Here is a 23150-nt window from a genome sequence, read left to right on the forward strand (position 1 = left end):
GTGCAAGTGAACCAAAAGGACCTTCACATATGTAAGAGTAAAAATTTGAATAATGCCCCAGGTGGGAGGGGACCTACTTGGTTTTGCTCACTACTTATACTGCCATTCATTGTGAAGGACTCCCCACATGGAACCATGTGTCACATGTGAAGATGATCCTCCCTCGTGACAAGTGCAGCAGAGACTACAGTAACATCATTCCATACGAACCAGCAGAACCAGACAAAAAAAAACAGGGATACCATTACATCCAAAGTGACAGCTAGTGAAGATATTCTATCCAGATCGAACATGGAAGTCAGTGCAACTGAGTTACCCTTTATACCAGACCACAAAGTGAAATCATGTGACTATTGCTTCATCTAGATCTGAAGTTAACTTTAGTGACTCCAACATCTATAATGTTTTTTCTTGCTTCTGAATCCAACACAGAAGAGTCATTGTGCCCTTTAGAGAGTGAGATAGACAATACATTATCCAAACAGAATTCATTTGTGAAGTCATCTGCAGTCAATGTTTTAGTCCGAGATTATTTGGTGATTGATTTCATATGAACTGTGAAAAAACAACTTAACTATGTTTGCAGTTTCTTAAAAATCCTCTCCAACCCAACATGTTCATTTTTCTTATGGGTCTATTATTGGAACAGCTACTGCGCTTTTCATCATAATTTTATTTCACTTCCTTTTGCCATCTGTTACAGTGAGTACATCACCATCTGCCACCATGTGAACTGTAAGTAATGAACCATTTCTTAACAGACATACAAATGTTGCAAAAAAATAGAAAGGAGTTTGGTTAGCATTGAATCCAGATAACTAGAATGACATCCTAGACTTAATACTTTTTCAGCTGCCTTGGACACTATGCACAGGCTTCTCAATATCAGTGATGGTTAGATTTGAGCAGCATATACCTACTGCACATGGTGGGGGTAATTCCATTGATCCATATACTAGTGACTGATAGAGTTTCATACTGCATTTTGTACCATTTCTCACTAAATACTGAAAGGCTAAACATGCTTGTAACAACCAACCCACCACCATCTCAGGCAGCAACTCTGCTTTAATCAGTCAATGACTGTTAAAGAACGTTTGCTACTGTAAAAATGGAACACTTTGTTGAAAACTGTTCTTGTAATTTCACTTGGAGAATTTTTGATGGGGCTGGACAGCAGAGTATGGCAATAGTGAATGATTATTATATTTGTTGAGATCAAGCTTATCCCAGTTTACCTACAGACTGGTTTGGTTGTTGTTGAATAGGTTGTGTTAGACTAGCCATACAACATATAGCTGTTTGACTTGGAAGTAATGATTGGAATGACCATCACAAGAGAGATACTAAAGATATTTATTTATTTTTTTTAATTTATTTATTGACATTTGTTGATAGGGAAAGTCCACTGGGTCAGAAACCCATTTTCAGTGCAGGCTTGGGGAGAAATGCTCCACTGGTAATCAAATATTGTACAGAACAAATGCAAAGTGAGAGAGATATACATACATTAGGATAGGGTGGGGAGTAATGGTACATAGTTAATACACAATTATCAGACTGTATAGATACATAACATACTTTCAATTACAAGAAAGTCATCATAATCATTAGTAAATTGCACATATTGTGGGTAGGAGAAAATCATACAGAGGAAGAAGAAAATAATACAACAGTTATAGAGTAGGATCGGAGTAGTTGTGTGTGTGAAGTTAAAGGGGCGCACACTGTACTTCACAGGTACAGCTGGGATTACTTAAATAGTGGGTTTTTAGTGCAGCATTAAAGGCTATTAGGGAGTCAAGTTGAGTAATGTATGAGGGGAGGCTATTCAACAGTTCAGCAACGTTGTAGGAATACAAGCATTGTCCTGCTCTTTTGCAGGGTTTAGCTACATTTAAAAAAAAAAAAAGTGTCCTTTCTCAAGATCAGAGGGTTCTAGTTGGGGTGTATGTGTGTAAGGCAGACTGGAGTGTAGGACAGCTATCCGGTTTGAAAATTAGCTTGTGAGCAAGTAACAGAGTACAACAGAGATGGTGGTGAAATTCAAGCCAGGACAGGTTTGAGATAGCTTTGCAGTGGAGTGAACGGTTGGGCATGTTAGAAGCAAATTTTGCTATCCTGTAGTAGCAGGACTGCAGCTCATTACTGAGGGATGTATGGAGGTTGGTGAAAATCGGGCTTCCATACAAGAGAGATGGGATAAGCAAAGGGTTTGCTAGTTTTATCTTAGTTTATCTAGGTAGAGTTTATGTCGGTATAGTTTACCAAGTTTGAAATGTGTTTTCTTTTTTGAACAACACATTCTCAGTACAGTAGAGAGTTTGTTATCAATAGTGATTCGTAAAAGTTTTGCAGATAATACAGAAATAGAACAGGTACTGTTATGCGAAAAAATCCTGAATTCTGCAGCTGGAGGTTTTGAAGAAAACCCCATTTGGGAAAACGGATGCCTCTGGGATTTATGATTATGCTGTTCAAAAGACTGCTTTTAACGGACTTGCTCTCATGGATCTTGGCGATGGAATCATTTCTGCAGCAGGAATTTTTACCTGCTTATGGGGTAGTAAAGTCTATCTGGTACCTGGGGAAACTGTCTAAGCTCTTAAAAATTTTAAGTAATTCCACCTTTGAGTCCATTAATTTGATTACTCAAGAGACGACTGCCATGCTGACTGTGCTACTACAGAAAAGAATGACACTTGATTTTACCCTCACTTCTAAAGGAGTACATGCACAATCAATATGGAGTGCTGCTCATTTATAGTCACCTAGAAATTATTCAGAAAGTTGCTGAACTGTCACATACTAAAGAAGCTGATAGTTCCCGGTGGGCATGGTTAACTAACCTTTTATCCGGATGTGAAGGACATTTTGAAGTTCTTTATTCTTATACTTATTAAAATCTTATTAGGCCTTATTTTTATTCTGTTAAAAAACTCATTTTAAAGCTATTAGAATCCAGGAGGAATGTCAATTTACAAATGAATCCGGTTAAATCAATGCTAATGACCACAGTAGATGAAAATTATAGAAAGAAAATAAAGTGTTGCAAGATTTTAGAGGATTGTAGGATAACATGTAAGGAGGGATGTGAAAAATGTGAAAGTGGAAAATGTACAACTGAAAATTATTCACAGTATTCAAATTGTTTTTACTCCATCAAAATGTAGGCATGTTTGTAGTGCTAAGAAGACCATATTTTAGAAACTGTATTAAAATTGGTTGAGTCAGGGACAGAAGTAATTTGCATGTGAAGAGTGTCTGATAGCACATGAAAGTCTCCACTCGTCTGCAAACATGTAGTCATTGTCCAGTCAAAAAAGTAACGATTTGAGTGATGCTTTACAGCATCAGACTCGGGAATGTGAAGTGTAGAGAGAAGGAAAATGTTAAGAATGTGCATTTCATTTCAAATATACTTTCAGCTCAAGATGGATTCTGGAGTGTTTTTCAGTCTGCTTCTGATGACTTACTTCCAGCCAAATGTGAAAAATGCCAGCATGGCACAGTGCAGAAAATTCTGTTCTTTTTAGAAATTTCTTTTATGGAATTCTGAACTCATGCTAAATATGGAAAGTCCTAAGAGTAAGGAGATCTTAGCAGAATTAACAGGACTACCTCAATTTGCCAAAACACTAAATTGTTGAAACCCATATAGGTTCATAGGTAGGTACTAGGCTATTGGCTATAGGGCCTATATAAGCCTAGCCAAAAAGGTACCCTGGTTTCGCCACTCAAGAAAATTGTTTCATTCAGAGATCGCAGCACTGTAGAGATCTAGGAATTTGCCCTTTGTTCCACTGTCATGTGATCTCGGTACTGGTATAAATAATTAGCAAGCGATGTGGGGGTGTGGCATTGCTAGTTTTTCAATTCACTGCATTGTTGACCATATGAGTTTTGACTATGAGTTTTGACAATGTGTTTTTCTCGATAAACTGATGTCGATCCAAACAAATGCTGTAGTGTTCATTTTAATTGTTCAGCGATTGTTTATGATTGTTATAATAAATGTTGCTTTGAATCAAAAATGTATAATGAATGTACAACTCTACTGGGTGTGGAGAGAGGACCTTGATTTCCTAGTCCCCCATGTAGGTGCCTTTTTTTGCAACAAAGGAGATTATTTGTTGTACTGTGCCATGTGAAAGATATTTGGTACCTTAGCAAATAGAAAGTGTTAGCTGACCATTGATTCTCCAAAGTTCGCAAGAGGAGCACTCCTCAGTGGCAGGAAAGCTCTAAATGGCTTAATGCCCAAACCACTCTTTCTTCAGCTCAACTGGAGCTGACCAATGGTTCGGATAAGAAATGAGTGCCCTTAAAACTTTGGAAACTGCCCGCTGTCCCATCCTTGGCAGGATATAACCCATATAGCTGAGGCTACTGCAAAAGTGATTACAACAAACATACAAGGTTGCTCCAAAGGGGGTGTACACAATTTATAAAAGGTTTACAGGAGACAAAACTAAACTCACAGATAAATACAGAATACGGTGAGAAAGAGTATTGTTTATTTAAATCCCTCAACAAGAATGGATAACGGTAGCAGCATATCTGCAGGATAAAACTAAGTCAGGGAAGTTTGGCTGACATTGCTTAAACATTTCTACTCTCTCGCAAAAGTAGCCACAATTACTATAACATAGCCCTAGAATGTTGGGGAGGTGAGCAGAAGGCTAAAGGGGTCTGATTGTATATTTATGACATTGTCTCAGTCTGAAAAAGGAAAGTCAATATGTGCAACTTTCTACGGCCCTAACAAGTTAGGTTTCAGCATCACTGTTCTTGATGGAGTTTGATCCTTTGATCACAGTGCTCACTTCTGAAAGTAATATTCTTAAATCTAATTTTTCTGGTGGATGAAAAGAGAATCACTAAACAGAAATGGATTCAGTGGTAATCAGACTTACAGGACTAAATTTTACAAATACAAGAGCTTAAATTACATTCTGTAGCCAATAAAGTAAAGGTTAGTATGCCTGTGAAGTGCTCAGTATGGATTTGCAAATTTCAAGATGCCTAAAGTTTTATCTCTGCTAGCACTTAAGTAGTGAAATTCTAAAAGAAGACCATAATGTGTCACTAATGAGCAAGTTGCTTCTATTCTGTTGGAATTATTTAAGGTAACTAACCTAAAGTTGCTGCTTAGACATCTTTGTTAATGCAGTATTGGTCATGTTTTTGGTCGAATGAGGACTACTTGAAATAAAATAAAATAAAATGCAATGACAAAACAAGTTGTTTTGATCATTTTTGTCTGTTTTACTATTTCAATAAAGCACTCTATGAAAAATCAACTTGAAATTAATACCCAAAACCTTAATAAAAATGGGAACCCAGTGACTTCACATGTAAAAACATTTACAAAATGTCAAGAGATCTGAAGAAGGATCCTTAAATACATGGCATTATATACCAAGGAGAGGTGACGGCTTGGGAAAATTTGGGATGTTGGTCTAGCAAGTCCTGCCAGACACGGTCTTGAAGATGACAAAAAAAAAAATGCAACTCCCAATTCCAGATACAAGGTTTCACACCCTGGACCTCTGAATGAACCAAAACTGCCCTAGACCAAAAAGGTACTATTAGAGTATCCTTGGCTCCTCTTCCCTTACTTTCTGGAAAACCATGGTGAGAAGGGGGTTTTAGAGGGAATGCACACAAATAGATCTGGCCATCTGAAGGAGAAGGTATAACCTGCTAAAGATTCTTTGTGGGGTGCACTCTGGATCAGAACGTCTGCAGCTGTTTGTTGCTCAAAGAAAATAAATCTCTATCTAGAACACATGACCTATAAGCAGTGTGAAGGAAAACATCCTCCAGTTACATGCATTTGTGGAGATCTGAAGCTTATCTCCTCTGATTGCCAGTGAGTTCAATTGGGAATAGGCTGTAGACTACCTTTAGAATCACTGGGGACCAAAGAGCGATCTCCCAGGTTCCCATGGCCAGCCAACAAAAGGGGTAAGAATAAGCCCCCCCACTTCCTAATGTACCACATTGGTGATGTCTGTTGACACTTACAAAACCTTTTCTAAGAGAATTTTGAAAGGTTTGTCTCTCAATCAGGGCTTTTATATCCTTTACAGTTACATGCTTCCTTTTTGAGCTGTATCCTAAACAAGTTGTACCTTGAAACCTCCTAAATATATTCTCCAGTTCCAGTCCGACATCTGTGGCCTGACTGTGGGATTCCTTTATGAAAGGCACCGTTGGATCTGTCTCATACGGCTCTACCACCATTTCATCTCTTAAAATGTAAAGTAGCAAAGGGTCATCTCTTTCAGAGACTGGGAGCCACATGTTTCTTGGGTACTAAATTGTAATGGTCGATGGTGAAGCTCCTGTATGCAATAGGGTTAGTCAGGTACTGTAGGATCTTCTGAATCGGCATGGAAAAAGGATCTACGTTATGTTCTTGGGCCCATCTAGTAAGTCCACTTACTAGAAGTAATTTTTATGGTGGAAGGTTTGTCCAAAGCCAGAAGAATCTCGAACAGGGGATGAAATATCAGGTAGCCTGGCAATCATCGGAAGTGAAGAAACCAAGCTGCGACCTTGAGGCTGTGGAAATTGGGGTGAATCAGTCCCGGAGGATGAGACAGCAGACATTGGGACTGAACCAAGATCCACAGGCTGTGAATCAGGTGAGGCCATAGGAAAGGGAACCAGACTTGATGGGCCAATAAGGGGCAATAAGGATCACCCTGCTTCTCAACCTTTGAGCTTTCTGGAGGTATTTTGGGATAAGGGGAAATGGGGAAAAGGCATACAGCAGACCCAAGGGCCAATCGTGCATTAGAGCATCCCTCGGTGACTTCCCCCTGGGGGGGGGGTCAAGGCAAAATAGCTTCTGCATTTGTTGTTTAGGGGAGAAGCAAACAGGTCACAGCAAAGCCTGCCCCAATGGCAGAAGACCTGATCTGCTATTAAAGGATTAAGGGACCACTCGTGAGGCATAAAAATGTTCCTGTTCAGATTGTCCGCAATAAAATTGGGACTCCCGGGAAACTGCACTGCTATCAGAAAGCGGTTTGAAGCCATCTCCCAATGCCAAATTCTCATGCCTTCCCAACTATAGGGGGTAAGACCTGGTTCCACCCTGTTTGTTGATGTACAAGACGACGGACATGTTGTCCGACTGAATTGCAATAGTCCCGGAAGGAAGGGATGTGTGGAACGCTTGCAACGCTAAGAGAACTGCTCTCAATTCCAGGACATTTATGTGCAAATTGGCCTCCATGGGGGACTGTCTTTCCCTGGAAATGTCCCTCCCCATCCTAACAGGGAAGTGTCCATGGTCACCGTGGCTCTGGGCTGGGGAAGACAGAATGGTCGACACCAAAGATTAGATTCTGGCTTCATCCACCAAAGCATTTGTTTCTTGCAAAGATTTGTAAGGTGTATCATGTGGTCGAGTGGGTGAGTTAAAAATCGACTACTGTGATGACAACAGCCACTGTAATAATTTCATGTGCAACCTCACCAATGGTACCAAGGTAATGGTTGCTGCCATAGAGCCCAATAGTTGTAGTACAAGGCGTGCTGGTACAAATGTCTGTGGAAGGACAACTTGAATCTGGTTTCTTATTTTTGAAAGCCTGTGAGGAGGGAGGGAAGTTTGACAGGACGTTGTGTCGAAGATCGCTCCAATGAATTCCAGTGCTCTTGATGGAGATGTGTGCAATTTGTCCATGTTGATCATGATACCTAGGCGAAGAGCAAGGCCTCGAGTGTGAGAGAGACTGAGAATAAGAAGATTCCTGAATGTGGCGGTAAGGAGCCAACCATCTAGATATGGAAACACCTGGAATCCTTGTAGTTGGAGATGAGCTACCATGACTGCCACGCATTTGGTGAACACTCTGGTGGTCGAGAGACCAAATGGCAGTACCCTGAACTGATGATTGGCTCCCAAACAGAAGCGGAGAAAACTCCAGGAGTGTTTGTCCATCTTTAATGTGCACATCCTGGAGGTCTATACAGCACACCCAGTTGTCCTTCCCCAGAAAGGGAAGAATGGACTGTACCGTGACTATCTGGAATTTTTGAGGTTTGATGAATTTGTTTAGTAAACCGAGATCCAGGATTGGTCTCCAGTCCCCATCTTTTTTGGGCACTAAAAAGATAGAGTAAAAGCCAGATCCTCTCTGGTCTGGTGGGACTGGTTGGATGACTCTCTAGCAGCTTTTCGATTTCTAAGGCTGCGTCGGGGATTCGTTTCACAGGTCTGGGGGTGAGGTCAACAGAGATATGATAGCCTCTGGATATTATCCTCTGCACCCACGCATCCGTTAGGAGTTGCCAGGCCTGTAGGTGCAGGGAAGATTGACCCCCACCCCCCCGACTGCTTCCAGAGGAAAGCAATCAGGCCGCTGTTCAGAAGCGCTGGAAGGGTCTGCCAGAGAAGGAATCTGTAGCACCCTGGTTACGAGGACCCTCTCTGCCCTGAAAGGGGCGTCTTCCAAATGAGTTGCTCCCTCTGCCCTGGGGGGATTGCTCGTCACGAGCATCACGAAAAGATCCTTGGGACTTTTTGATCCACAATTTTCCTACCCTCCGATTCCTGAAGTAGGACATCTGGGGGATGGAAAAACGTATGCCCACAGCAGACAAGGTCTTTCCGTCCTCCTCACTAAGTGAAAGCGCATAGCGCATCTCTTACTTTGGGACCAAAAAGGGAAGATTAGTCAACAGGCGTGTCAACAAAGAAGATTTAAAGGGGTCCGCAAAGTCACAAATGCATCCAAGCATGTTATCTTATAATGATGACCGATGCAGCTGCCCCCTCGGTAGTGTGAGAAATCAAGCGTATCAAGGAGTTTGACATCGATTCCAAGGTAGCTAGCTGAGAGGCAATGGTATCATGCACCTCCTCAGGCAGTATCTCCGCCAAACAGGCAGATTCAGAAATTAGGTCTCTTTGAAGGCGAGTAAAGTGTGACAGGTAATTCAGCAATCGGATGGAAAAGGTCACTGAAGTGTGGGTCCGCTTCCCCAGTCTCTCCATAGCCAGAGACTCCCTGTTCGGGGGATGAACAGTGGAACTATCCTCCACCAGTTCCTTCTTGGTGGCCGCCGCCACCACCATGGAATAGACTACCAGTTGTTTGGACCAACTGGGCTGGTCTTCCGGGGTAGACAAAATTTTATCTGGCCTCCGGGGGACAGGTTCTATGTTATCCAGGGCCTTCCAGGCACGCTGCACAATAAGTCGAATGAGCTCATCTGCAGGTGGGGTCACCCAGGAAGTAGATGGCAGAGCACGTAAAGCCAGCAAGAACACAGATTTTTCCGAAGTGTTGGAGGGCTTCTAGTCTCCCACTGCTTGAGGATCTCGAGAATGTCTCCAAATGAGAAGTCTTCCGGGGGAGACCATAGTGACCTTTCTCCCTCATCGCAATTGATGTTTTTAGTGATGGATTCCCCAGGGGAATCAAGATGCTTCCTCTTGCAGTTTCTTCCGGGGTTGCTCCTCAGTGGTATCCTCTCAGGACGACTCCGGAGAGAAGGTTCCCTTGTAGGGCAAGCCTTGCGGCTCCCTTGCTCTAGGTTCCAGAGTAGGAGAGTGAGACAGCTGCAAGCTAGAGGGAGGGGGGGGTTCTGGTTCCGATGCCAGTGGTGTCAACTGCAAGCTTGTTGAAGCAAGGACCCTCTCCATTACCTGAAAAGCAGGCCCACCTGAGGAGGGATGGGAGCCCGGAACTGAGGACGACCTCAGAACCGGGATCACACCCAGAGGAGCCCACCACCAGGGTGAAGAGCTCCGACAGGACTGGCAGCAGCCAGGAGAGCCATGGCCGCAGATGGCGCCACAGAAAAAAAACTGGCGCTGAACTAGGTGCCACGGTGCAGACAGCCCAATCACTGCTCAGAGACTATCCCAGTTCCAAAGGACCCATGGCTCCAAGAATATTATGTGCCGACAGGGAAGACTCCGTTGTAGAGCCGAGAGAGTATGTACCTGGATGGCCATCGCTACCGAAGTCTCTGAAACCCAGGTGGAGGTCAGAGGAGGATAGACAGGAGAATACGCAGTGAAAGCTTCTGCTCCAAGAGGGAGGGGAAGACCTGGTCTGGGGGGGGGGGGGGATTAATCCTCTAGCTGCCAGAAGCTGGTCTACAGCCCTCACTATATCATGTTCTGAAAGGCTCCTGGTGGATCTGAAGGATGCTGCCGATGGGGAGTCTGGTCTCTCAAGAAAGGGATTAAATTGCTATCCCAAAAAGGGTTCATAAGAAGGAGAATATCTAGTTCTTGGAAGGTGCTCGATGTTCGGAACTGAAGGAGTCATTACCAGAGGAGCCGTGTAAGACATAGGCGCCGGGGAAGGTGTCGATGCAAGTACAGTCGTCGGGGCCTTTGTCACAAACAAGGTCAGGACCGTGGGAGATGGTGCAGAGGTTGGTACAGTGAAAGAGTTTGAGTCAACAAAGATGGCACTGAGGGAGAAGACAAGGACCCTGGTGTTGAAGTTGTCTGTGCCGACTGCAGGAGAAGCCCGGTGTTAACTCGATTTCGAGGAGGATAGGGATGTCGGAATCAAAAAAGATTCCATTTCTCCTCATGTGTCTTTTAATGTCTTTATGCTTAGGAGGTGGTGAGACCTCCATCCCAGAAAGAGCCTCCGCAAAGGGTGATTTTAAACATACCCTTAAAGATAAAAGTTTGTTTTTGCGTTCAGTCAACGTAGGGTTGCTTAAGCTACAACAAATGACCACCTTAATGTTTCTTGCGACAACGCCCAAACAGTAAACACACCAGGCGTGAACATCAGAACTGGGCAACTTGCGTCCAAACTTATCACAGTGTTTGAAACCAAGCTTGGCTTTATCTGCCATAACACAGATTGTAACCACACAACAAACTAAATAACTAACAACAAGACAAGAGAATGCACTCTTTTCCAACAACTGTACTAAGAAATACCAAAGGTAAGAGAAGGGCCTACTAAGGCATGGAGAGAGGAAGTAGTACCGACGATGGTACGAAGAACTACCAAAGGTAGTGGGGTAGGGCTTAGGAAAGAATAAAGTAGAGATAGGAAAATACTAGAGACAAGACAAGACAAAATGGCCTTACAACACACGAGAATCGAGAAAAAAAAACAAAAATCTAACACTTGGCTGAGAGAAAACTTGGTACGTCTGACTAGGAACGTAGCAAATTAGATCTAGAGAGACTATGAGAGGGGCATTGTGAGTAGGTCTTAGCAGAGAGTTTTTGGCTGGCACGAGCTTCGTAACGGCTGTGTTGGTTCAGAGACGGATCCAAAGTCCTAACAGTAAGGAATGAATAAAGATTTACATCATCAGATCAAACCTTTATGGCATTTAACTGTGTGTAATAACTCAGTTTCGCTTCTTCACACTAAGCACACCCACAGTGCCCCAGACACACTCTATTCCATTACATCTATAGCAGCTGGTGTCCACATGGCATATCACCTACATCCCACACCTTTTTAAAAGCACATTATTTATTTACTTACATTTGATTACTGGGTAGTGTCTGACTGGGCCAGTGGCCCATTTTCAGCGCAGACCCAGAAAAGCTCCAGTTACAAAATGCATATTGTGTAAAGCGACATTACAGAGAAGGTACAAATAATACTAACAGCAATTAAACATCACATGCAGATAAACACAAGCAATGTACCACAGAATTATAAACACAAGTAATGATAAACAATTTTTTTTTTTTGTATATGTACATCACTTGACAGCCTCTGACCAAACCATTGTAAAGCCTGCAATGGTTAAAGAGGAGCACTACTTGTTTGGGCAGTCTACTCCAGTCAGCGCTTTAAGAGGGACCCCATTCCAAATACCTTTAGCTAAGGTTCATCTTGACTGGGAGGGTGGAAAAGGAAAGAAGCAAGCAATTAGGTGTTTGAAGATATCCCTGCTTATGTCCTGATAGGGAATGATTTTGATAATGCAGTACCTTACACTCGGTCAGGCTTGGAGTCAAGCATGTGGGTCTGGTAGCCTGGGGGACCCAGACAGACTGCAGACTTGAAGCCAGAACTGGTGAGGTGGTTACTTCAGGGAGAGAAGCTATCCTGTAGCAGTGAGACTGAAGGTGAGCCACAACTGCTGGTGGGTACTGATGTGCCCTTGGACAGAGTGACTGCAAGGGCAGAGGTGAGTAGTAGTATCCAGGCTGACAGCGAGGCACTGGTGTCAGAGGATACTAAACTTCCTGTGCAAGAAGAGCTGTGAAGGGTTACAAAGAGAGTTGGAGACAGGCTCAGCTCTCAGACACTACATTACAAGGCCTGAAGGAGGTAGCCAGTAAGGCACGGATTGTCAAGGAAAAGGGGAATCTGTATATTGGGACAAAGGGGAATCTGTACACTGGGACAAAGGGTTACTGTATAGAGCGTGGACCCCTGCGAGAGGGCCAGAGGGCGAGAGAATACAGCAGTTGGTAGTGCCCAAAGCCTATCATCTGACACTTCTAGCCACAGCCCATTATATTCCCTTTGCATGTCATATGGGCATAAAACGCACAAAGAGATGCATTATTCAGAACTTTTATTGGCCTGGAGTTTCCAGAGATGTAACAAGGTACTGCAGGACCTGTGAGCAGTGCTAAAAGGTAGCCAAGGTAGGGGACAAGGTCAAAGCTCCTTTGATGCCTTTGCCTGTGATTGAGGAGCCATTTCAGAGGGTAGCTATGGATATTGTGGGGCCTCGTTACACAGGGAAGTATATCCTAGTGGTAACAGATTATGCTACCAGATACCCTGAGGAAATGGCACTGCCCTTCACCGAGGCAGAAAAGGTGGAAAATGCTTTGTTAGAGATTTTCAGCAGGGTAGGTTTCCCAAACGAAATACTGACAGACAGAGGTGCCAATTTCATGTCAGACCTGCTGGCTCGTCTGTGGAAGCACTGTAGGGTGAAGCACCTCAAGACCACCCCCTACTATTCCCAAACTAATGGTCTGTTGAGAGGTTAAACTCTACACTGAAGACCATGCTACAGGCATTTGCAGACCAGTTTAAAATTGAGTGGAGCAAATATTTGCCCCATCTATTGTTTGCTTACAGAGAGGTACCCCAGGAACCCACAGGTTTTTCACCCTTTGAGTTGCTGTATGGGCACAGGATGAGGGGACTTCTAGATTTGATTCATGATGAGTGGGAGGGTGAGGGTGAATCCCACAAGGAGGTCTGTTGTGGCATATGTTCTAAACATCAGGACAAGGCTCAGGGAACTCTTGGCCAGGAGAACCTGGCAGAAGCAACAGCAGAAAAAGTCTAGTATGACACGAATACTTGAGCTAGACAGTATGCTGTGGGGCAGCAGGTTATGGTGATCATTCCTGTCGTTCAAAACAAGCTAAAGGCAGCTTGGGGAGGACCCTTCCAAGTGGTCAGAAAGGTCCATGTTCTTAAAGGAAAACTCCATCCTAAAACTAAAAAAAAAAAAAAAAAAAAAACTTTTTTCACTCTGTTTCCTGACCTATTTTAACACCTCAAAATCATGCTAAGTGCTTCATTTGTAATTTTAGCCCTTCAACATGACGACCAATGGGGTTTGATGCATCAGCATGATCTAGTTCTCCCTCAACCCTTTCCCTTTTCCATAATGAGTTGTATGACTCATGCCAGACATAAGGAAGTAACTGTGAATTCCCATGCCATTGACATATAATGGGATTTGTGCGAGTTTACTTTCTGTAAAAGGACCGCTTCTTTTCTGTCTCTAATCACCCTCATTTATGCTTGGCTCAGAGATATCGGGTATTAGAGTTTAGTATCAGGAGATACAAAATTCCAGATAGCTGGTCTATATATATATATATATATATATATATATATATATATATATACACACACACACACACACACACACTCATATATTCAGATTCATTTTAGAAGCTTGAAAGCCCATAACACTGAAATTCAAAACATTGAGACCAAAAGCTTGAAAATTTAAAACACTGAAAATTCACACTGAATCCCATAACATTGGAAAAAGTTAGGAAAGCAACATGTACTATATTCCAGCACAACTACATACTGAAACAAATAAAAAACAAACCATATTACACTTCAACTATAAGCACGGGGGGGGGGGCAAGCACCCCTGCACCCCCCATGTGGGGGCTGTGCCCCCAACACCCCCTGCTACTTAAATATATCAACTCTGAGATTGCACTACACTAAGATGTGTTATGTTGTTGTATAGCAAGTAAGAAGGGAATATGACTGAGGTTACCTACGAAACCCTGGTAAGTATCGGAGAGATGTATAGTAATGTGCAATGTTTTAACAGTGAAGTAGTGTTTCTAAGAGAAGGTGAAGGATAGTTTTTTTACAATTTAAACATGCAGTCAAGAATGGCAGAATGCTACGTTTGCCATTTGTTCTCTGTAGTACGATCTCGGAATTGATACATTTAAGTAGCAGGGGGTATGGGGGGTGCTGGGGGGCTTTTCCCCCTGCTTACAAGTTGGAGAAGTGTAATATGGTGTGTTTTTTATTTGAGTCAGCATGTAGTTGTGTTGGAATATATGAAATGTTGATTTACTATGTATTTTCAATGTTATGGGATTCAATGTTTTGAATTTTCAAGCTTTTGGTCTCAATGTTTTGAATTTCAATGTTATGGGCTTTCAAGCTTCTAAAGTGAATCCATATATTCAGAGGGAAAAGGCATTAGTAGCAAGAAAAAGAGAAGAAATAAAATGGCAGCAAAGAAGCAGGCAAAGTATTTATACTATGAAATCTTAAGTGTAAAATGACAAAAGATGGTATATTTAAATCAATTTAATATGAGTCAAGGGCATACAGGGTCCGACTCTGGACACAGAAGTGCAAGGAGAAAAGAAAGACAACTGGTTGAGGAAAATCAAAATTGGGGGTTATAGTACTCGCACTGCATTCTTAGAAAGGATGATGGAATGTATGAAACTTCAGAAGGGAGCCAACAAGAGGGCGATAAAAGGTTAACATCCAGAATGTAGAGGATTCAAGGGTGACATATGAGAAAACTACTGTAGAGAAACCAATGCCACTATTAAATGGCAGAGTGCAAGCCAGTGAAGTGGAAATTAAAGACACCTGGAACCAATGGACAGAAAAGGAAGGATGGAGGGAGAGAGAGAGTCCTGTAGCAGTTAACTGTTTATAGCTGCAACAGCTATGTCAATTCAGCAGTCCACGGGTCATCTTTTTTTGGCATTACACTTAACCTAATGAGAGTACATGAACTCTACACAGAACTGGTATGAAAACAAATGACAACAGAAAGAAGAAAGCCATAGGAGGAGCGACTACAGACCATTATCACCCCATTAGTCTGTCAAGTCTGATATGCAAAGCTATGGAACGCATCATCATGGACCTAATAAACAAGGGTATAGGGAATTTCCAAACTCTGGATCCTACACAGTTTGGTTTTGTGAAAGGTAGATCATGCCTGCTCAACTTGGTCGACTTATTTGAGTCAGTTCACCGGAGCTGTGGATGAAGGTAAGGTGGTTCATACACAGCCTAACTTGATCTGGCCAAGACCTTTGATACCATTCCCCACTCGGGAATCACAGAAAAACTTACTAAGCTAGGCATCAACCCCTATATCACTAGGTGGGTTGCAAACCGGCTCACAGATAGAACCTACAGTGTGTAAGCAGCTGACTCGAAGTCAGACTGCCGACCAGTCACAAGTCGAGTCCCACAGGGTTCAGTCCTGGGTCCTCTCCTATTTGGTACCTACTTCTCTGAAGTCCAGGCCAACATGAAGGGACTCTGGCTGACAAAGTTTGCAGATGATTGCAAGTTGGGAGCTATTAATTCAAGTGATGCTGACATCTTGCAGAAAGGCCTCAATGAGACCAACGACTGGTGTCAGAACCATGGCCTTAAGCTCAAAGCCAAAAAATGTGTTTTCATCCCCTTTGGGAAAAACCCGGTTCCCTTGAATTATCACATTGATGGTAATCCACTGAACACAGAAGGCATTATAAGAGGTCTGGGCGCACAGGCTGACAGCAACCTCTCTTTAGACCACCACGTTGCCACTGTGGTCAGAAAGTCCTTCTATGTGGCACATATCATTACTAAGGGTTTTGCATCCAGGAAGAAAGAGATCATTGTCTCCCCTCTACTCTTCCCTCATTAGGTCAAACAGAGTACAATGCCCCATTTGGCATGTACCTCACTAGACACCTGCTACAACTGGAGAGGCCGCAAAAGTACCTCACAAAGAGGATCCTAGGCCTTAAACACTTGTCTTATTATGGACAGACAAACTCCCAACTATTCTCTGTCTCATAACATCTACTTGGAGGCAATCTCTGCTTGACTTACAAAGCCATGTCTGACCCAGCTCTGTTAGAAATACTACATCTAAGAAATCCCAATCGCTCCACACCACAAGCTCCAGGAGACCTAAACCTCATTACCACAATCAACAGAACATGCTGGAGGGACAGGCTCATAACCCAGCGACTGCCCATGCTATGGAATAGACTTCCCATACATGCTGGAGGGACAGGCTCATAACCCAGCGACTGCCCATGCTATGGAATAGACTTCCCATACATGTCAAGCATAGCACCTCACTGGCCCTCAAGAGAAATTTCGATGAATGGATGGGAAATAGAAAATTCATGCCAGGGATCACTCCAGTGGCTCTCCTCAACTGAGACCCTAGGAACTAAGGTTGGGTGGCACCATGCCAGGGAAATCCTATGGGCTAGGCTTGTAAAGGCTCCAGGACCATTAGCCTAGTACACATCTATGATCCTATATGTATACAAACTACCCACTATCAGCATTTCATCTTTAAGTTATCTGCACACCCTCAACTGATAAGAAATAGGTGGACCTATGTAGAAGTAAAAAGCAAACAAAATTTAGAATAAGAAAGATGTAGTCTAATGAGTCAGAAATATTTTCAACCTACCAGAAAATAAATCAACTTTTCAAAGACTTCAACAGGTGTAAACTGAGAAATACTGTATCAGAATATTATGAGATATTAAGACTAATTACAAACCAAACACCTGAATTATTCAGTCCTTCTAATCTATACTAACACATACATGAAAATATAGGATGAAAAAAAAAAAAGGACACATGCCTTTTGCCTCAATGCTAATTCACTGCACATGTGAAGCTTTAGTGACTCTCGGAAATCACAGTGCCCTGCAGAATGTAAATTCCTCCCAGTATAATGCTATTTCATTTTTAACAAAAAAATGTGGCTTTCTTTCGCCTGAAAAAATTACCAGCTGTTGAAACAATGCCCTCTTCCAGCTTGCCCAGTTGTTTGAGCTGTGCAGCTAGCCACACACAAAGTTCAGTGAAGGCTGTAGATGATGCTCCACTTTCTGCTGCTTTCAGCAAAGCTTCTTCCTCCAGTAGAGGGCCCTTGTATCTGAAAATTAAAAAAAACAAACAAAAAAAAAACAAAACCCTTTTAATGCCGGTAAGAAAATCAGCGTCACGTGCACTTTCAACTTTACTGAAATATTTACTTATATCACAACAAACCCTTGTATTTTCACAAAAAAAAACTTGCATGTACAGAAAAAAATGAAAATTAAGCACTGGGACATTACATTACAGCTGATTGGCACATAAAACTTTCCCAGGTTAACAGAAACACCTCCCCATCTCCAGCATTATGCACATTAGTCGTTACATATCTTCTTATAGAAGAACACAGTGGCGAGAAGAAATGGAATTCTCCAGGCCAGATAAACACTAGTGAATGACAGAGGAAAGAGCATGCTGGAGAAAAATCATAAAAACACAACTTGGAAACTTAATAGGCGGTCCATCCTCCGTAATCAACAGACTCTAGCTAATCCTCCTGAGAAACCATATGATGAGTACCATGGATCTTAACAGTGGTCTCAGTAAAGACTTCAATTATGACAAAAAATAAGTTATGTACTCACTATAATGTTCCATCTGAGTAGTTGCACTTGATTTGTCTTCAACCTGTGGGATACGGATCCAGACCAGCAAATATTACTATCATCAGCTCAGAGCTCCAGACTCCTCCCCTTACCCATAATACACCTCCACTGCCTTCCATCCCCAGATCGAGTTTGTAGAACTTATACTTATAACCAGGCCTGATAAAATACTTGTGACCTACACTGCAGCCCGTAGGCTGAACATGCGCCAAGGTCTGGAGGGAGGGACGACTGAAGACAAATTATGTACGACTACTCAAATGGAATGTTATGGTGAGTACATAACCTCTTTATCTGAAGTAGTTTACTTCATCTGGTCTTCAACCTGTGGGACAGAGTCCCCAGCTACTAAACTCCCGGGAGGCCCTCATGGAAGGATATTACAGAGCACCACGGAGCCAAAGGATGCTCTCCTTTTAGAAGTCAAATCCAATTTGCAAGGAGAACTAAACGTATGAGATGACCAAGTAGCTGCAGAGCAAATGTCATCCAAAGACACCCTACACCAGAAAATTGCAGACATAGCCATGGACCTAGTGGCATGAGCTTTAACCTGACCTAGAGGAGACATGCCTCTGTCCTTATAGACCTGCAGGATGCATGAAGAAATACATCTAGCTACAGTGGACCTTAGAAATAGGATTGCCCAAAAAGGGTCTACAGAACAAAACAATTGATCAGATTTACGAAATGTTTTTGTCCTGTGCAAATAGAATTAACTGTCTATGAACATCCAACATGTGTAGCTTGTATTCCATCCTGCTGGTAAAATTGGGAAAGAACTCGGGAAAATTTATAGTCCAATTGAAATTAACTGGTGACGTCACCTTAGGAAGAAAAGATGGGTTGGTGTGAAGGGAAACCATCTTTATGAAAAATCATGTACAGAAATTCTATGGACAAGGCCTGTAATTCCGAAACCCTTCTAGCAGAGGTAATAGTGACCAGAAAAGCAGTTTTCCACGACAAATTTTAGATCTGCAGTAGCGGCAGGCTCGAAAGGTGGGATGACCAGAGCTTGGAGAACCATAGTAAGGTCCCACAGGGGGGCAGGATCTTTGACCAGGGGGGGGGGGGCTAGCAAAAACGTGCCTTTAATAAAGGCTTCACACAGTCCAGAAGACGCCAAGGATGCAGAATTCTCACCCACATGAAAATGAGAAATGGCAGCCAACTGAACTTTGACAGTAAAAGAACTGGCTCCATGCTGGAAAACATCAGCCAGGAAATCAAGAATAGCAGAAATAGGAGCCGTGAAAGCATTTAAATTCCTCAGAGGCCCAAAAAGAAAAAAGTTTCCACTTGCTGCAATAAACCTTCCTAGCTGAAGACTTATGAGCAGCTACCAAAACAGACTTAACTGAGGAGGAAAATCCGGGAGTCCTAGCAATCACAGGAATTGGAGCAGCCAAACCATGAGCTTCAGGCTGTCCAGACTTGGATGAGGCACCCCGATGGGTGTGAAATCACATCCTGAATGGGATCTAGGATCCAAGGTGGAGCCAGAAGGCGAGACCAAAGGAAGGGAAACCATACCTGGTGAGGCCAGAATGGGGCAATGAGGATCACCTTGCTCCCCAGTAGTCAAGCTTTCTGCAGAAACCTTGGGATGAGAGGAACTGGCAGGTAAGCATACAGAAGAACGGGAGGCCAAGCATGAACTAAAGCATCTCTGGGGGACTCCCCCGGTGGGGGGGGTTCAGAGCAAAAAATCTGCTGCATTTCACATTGGAAGGAGATTCAAAGAGATCGCAGCAAGGTTGACCCCACTCTTTGAAGATCTGTTCCGCTACTGACAGATTCAGAGACCACTCGTAAGGCATCAGAATGGTCCGACCTACCCTGTCCGCTAGAATGTTGGACCATCCCAGAATATGTGTTGCGATGAGAAAGCGACCGGTGGAGATTGCCCATTCCCACACTCTCATGGCCTCGCGACAAAGGGGTAAGACCTGGTCCCTTCCTGTTTGTTGATATACCAGACTACTGACATTTTGTCTGACTGAACGGCAATCGTCCCCAGAGGAAGAAAGGCATGAAGGGCTTGCAATGCTAGAAGGACCACCCTCATCTCTAGGACATTGATATGTAAGTTGGTCTATATGGGGGACCCACAGGCCTTGGACTGTCCTGCCCGAACAATGCCCCACCCACCCAAGTTGGGAGGCATCTGTGGTCACTGTGGTTTGGGCCGGGGCTGGAACAAAGGGTCATTCCTCCAAAATGTCCGGAGAGCATATCCACCATATGAGGGTGGACTGACACACTTAACTTAAATGGATAGGATAGGTTTTAAATCCAACAGGGACCACTGAACCGCTAGAATCCACTGAAGAATCCGCATGTGTAGCCAAGCACACGGAAGAGGAGTTATGGTCGGCCGTCAAGCCTAGGGCCCTCAACACTGATTCTGCTGTCAGGAGGTGAGAACGGTAAATCAGGGAGACATGCATCCTACGGTTTTGAACTCACTCCGAGGTCAGGAACACTTTGCACTGGAGTGCGTCTATCCTGGCACCAATGTAGACTATCACCTGTACAGGCTCTAGTACAGATTTGGATGTGTTGACTGTGATACTCAAACTCCGGGCAAGTGTCAAAGTAATCCCTGATTTGGGAAAGTAGACGCCTGGTGGAAGCAGTGAGAAGCCAATTGTCCAGGTATGGGATAGACCTGAATCCCCTGAAGCCTCAGGTGAGCCGCTACAACCGCCATCACTTTGACAAACACCCTGGGGGCTGTGGTGAGACCAAAGGGTAGGGCTCGAAAAACACCCTGGGGGCTGTGGTGAGACCAAAGGGTAGGGCTCGAAATTAATAATGATTGGCCCCTAGCCGGAAGCGGAGGAACCTCCTGGAACTCCTGTGCATTTTTATGCGATAGTAAGCATCCTGGAGATCTAACGAGCACATCTAGTCGCTCTCTTGCAGGTACAGCATGATTGACTGCAGTGTGACCATCCTGAACTTTTCTTTGTCAACTGACACGTCCAGGGTAGAGAGGTCCAGAATGGGCCTCAAGTCCCCAGTTTACTTTAGCACCAAAAAGAACCTGGAGTAGAAGCCCAAGCCAGACTGATCTGGGGGGATGGTTTCGATGGCTTTGTTTTCCTAGCATCTTGGAAATTTCCTGTGCTGCTGCCTCCCTTTGTGTGGGTGGAACGTCCGGGAAGTGTCTGGGAGATATGGGGGAGCCCACGAAGGAGTAGAATATCCTCTGGATATGATTTGAAGCACCTAGCTGTCTGTTATGGACTCCCATGCTGCCGGGTGCAAGGACAATTGTCCCCAGACTGCCTCCAGAGTAGAGCAGCCGGGCAACACCTCAGGGTTGCTGCCCGGGTCTGTCAGACACCTGAAGTTTCGCGGACTGCCTCGGCTTTTAGGCAGGCATCCATTCTGTCCCCCTCTGCCTCTAGGGGAAGAAGAGCCCTGAGTGTCAACTCCAAAAATCCACGAATGTAGGACGAAACCTAGGTTAACTTGTCTAAGTATAATAAATGTGTAAGTGAATTTGTTGAATTGTGCGAGTTGCAGTGTTTGGGCTGCTCCAGTATTCCGTGGTTAGATTTGTGGTTACTAAGAGCCCTGAGTGTCCCAGGACTACTGAGACTTCCGGAAACACATCTTCTTTTGCCCTCTCTGGTTCCGGGAAAAGGACCTTTGAGGGTTTGAGAAGCAGATCCCGATAGCCGACAGTGTCTTCCCGTCTTTCTCACTCTGGACTAATGTCTCCTTGACGGTCTTACCGAAGAATAGAGTTGTCAAAAGGGGCATTGGCAAAGGATGCCTTAAAGGGTTCGGTAAATTGGCACAACCTGAGCCAGGCTTTAAGCCTCATGGATATGCCAGACCCAGCTGCCCTAGCCACTCCTTCCATAGCATGGGAGAGGAATCGTATGGACATATGTGATACCGCTTTCAAAGTGGCCATTTTCACGGAGAACAAAGCCTTGTCCTCCTGCGGCATGGAATTGGGTGGAGACTCCTCCAGCTCCTTCACTAGGTCGTGCTGGAGTCTCGTGACAAGAGCCAAGTAATTCAGCAGCCTGATCGAAAAGGTAGCTGAAGCATACACCCGCTTCCCTAGGTGATCCATCATCCGTGACTGTCAGGAGGGTGGACCGAGGAATTTTCCTGAGATGGTTCCCTCTTCGTGGCTGTTGCTACCACCACGGCATCCACAGGGGAGCCCCTGTTCCAGGAAGATCTGTCAATGGGGGGACTTAAAACCTTATCTGGGCACTTGGGGATCAGCTCCACGGTATCTGGTTCCTTCCATGCACGCGAGGTGATCAAATCCACTAAAGGATCCGTGGGAGAGGACACCCAAGAAGTAGACGGGAGAGTGCCAAAAGCCTCCAGAAACACAGACTCAAAGGAGGGCTTGGAGGCAAACCAACCTCCCTGCTGGCGCAGGATCGCCATGATGTCTCCAAAGGAGACAATGTCGGGAGGTGATCTTGGGAAGCCCTCCCCATCATCTAAATCTGTGTCCTCTGTTAGGGACTGAGGGGACTCAAAGTGCCTCCTTTTGCACGTGTGCTTACGAAGTACATCTCCAATGGGGCTTTGAGGAGCGCTCGCAAGCCATTTGTTCCTCTAGGGGAACTGTCTGGTGCTCTTCGAGCACGGGCTGTCCCGCTGGTAAGACAATGGGGACCGTAAACAGAGCCGAAGGGGTCTGGGCAGAATCCAAGGAGTCTCAATCCGATGGAGAGGACCCTTTCTACCACATCAAATGCCGAAGGAGAGCAGACCACTTGGGAAGCTAATAAGGAGGCCTGTCTCCCCGGGTCTGACGTGATAATCTGAGCTGGACAGAAAGTGGACGGAGCTCCAAGAGAGGGAACCTGGCCCAACAACGTCAGAGCCAGTGGAAAAAGGTTCCACTCCCTCAGGTCTGACACCCAGGCTCCGGCTCAGAGTGTGGCTCGGATCCGAACTGGTTGGATCTGAGATGCTCTAGGGCAGCTGTCAGCATTGAGGACGCAAGAACAGTATGCGCCGACCCCCTGACCAAGGCCAACCTCGGATCAGAGAATTCGGAAGCCTAAGGTAGGATTGGGAAAAGAGAAATGGGTTGAAAATAAGGAAGCAAGCTTCCCCCTCCAGAGGGAGGAGGGCTGGCAAGACCCCCATCTGGATCGGTGTACAGATAAAGCGCCTGAGCGGGTCAACAGTGACAAGGCCACGGACT

At 44.2% G+C, this 23150-nt stretch overlaps 1 protein-coding gene across 1 annotated transcript in view; it reads right to left on the reverse strand.

The window, feature by feature from the left end:
- The window catches only part of LOC122803818 (protein FAM98B-like), a 631752-nt gene that overhangs the window by 433932 nt on the left and 174670 nt on the right, over positions 1 to 23150 (reverse strand). The window contains exon 2 of the mRNA XM_044073503.1: positions 17255 to 17403. Coding sequence (XP_043929438.1) covers positions 17255 to 17403 — 149 coding nt within the window. The remainder of the gene's footprint in view (positions 1 to 17254; positions 17404 to 23150) is intronic.

Source organism: Protopterus annectens, chromosome 6.part0, assembly GCF_019279795.1.
Source record: "Protopterus annectens isolate FY-2018-M chromosome 6.part0, PAN1.0, whole genome shotgun sequence".
In the NCBI taxonomy this organism is placed as follows: domain Eukaryota; kingdom Metazoa; phylum Chordata; order Ceratodontiformes; family Protopteridae; genus Protopterus; species Protopterus annectens.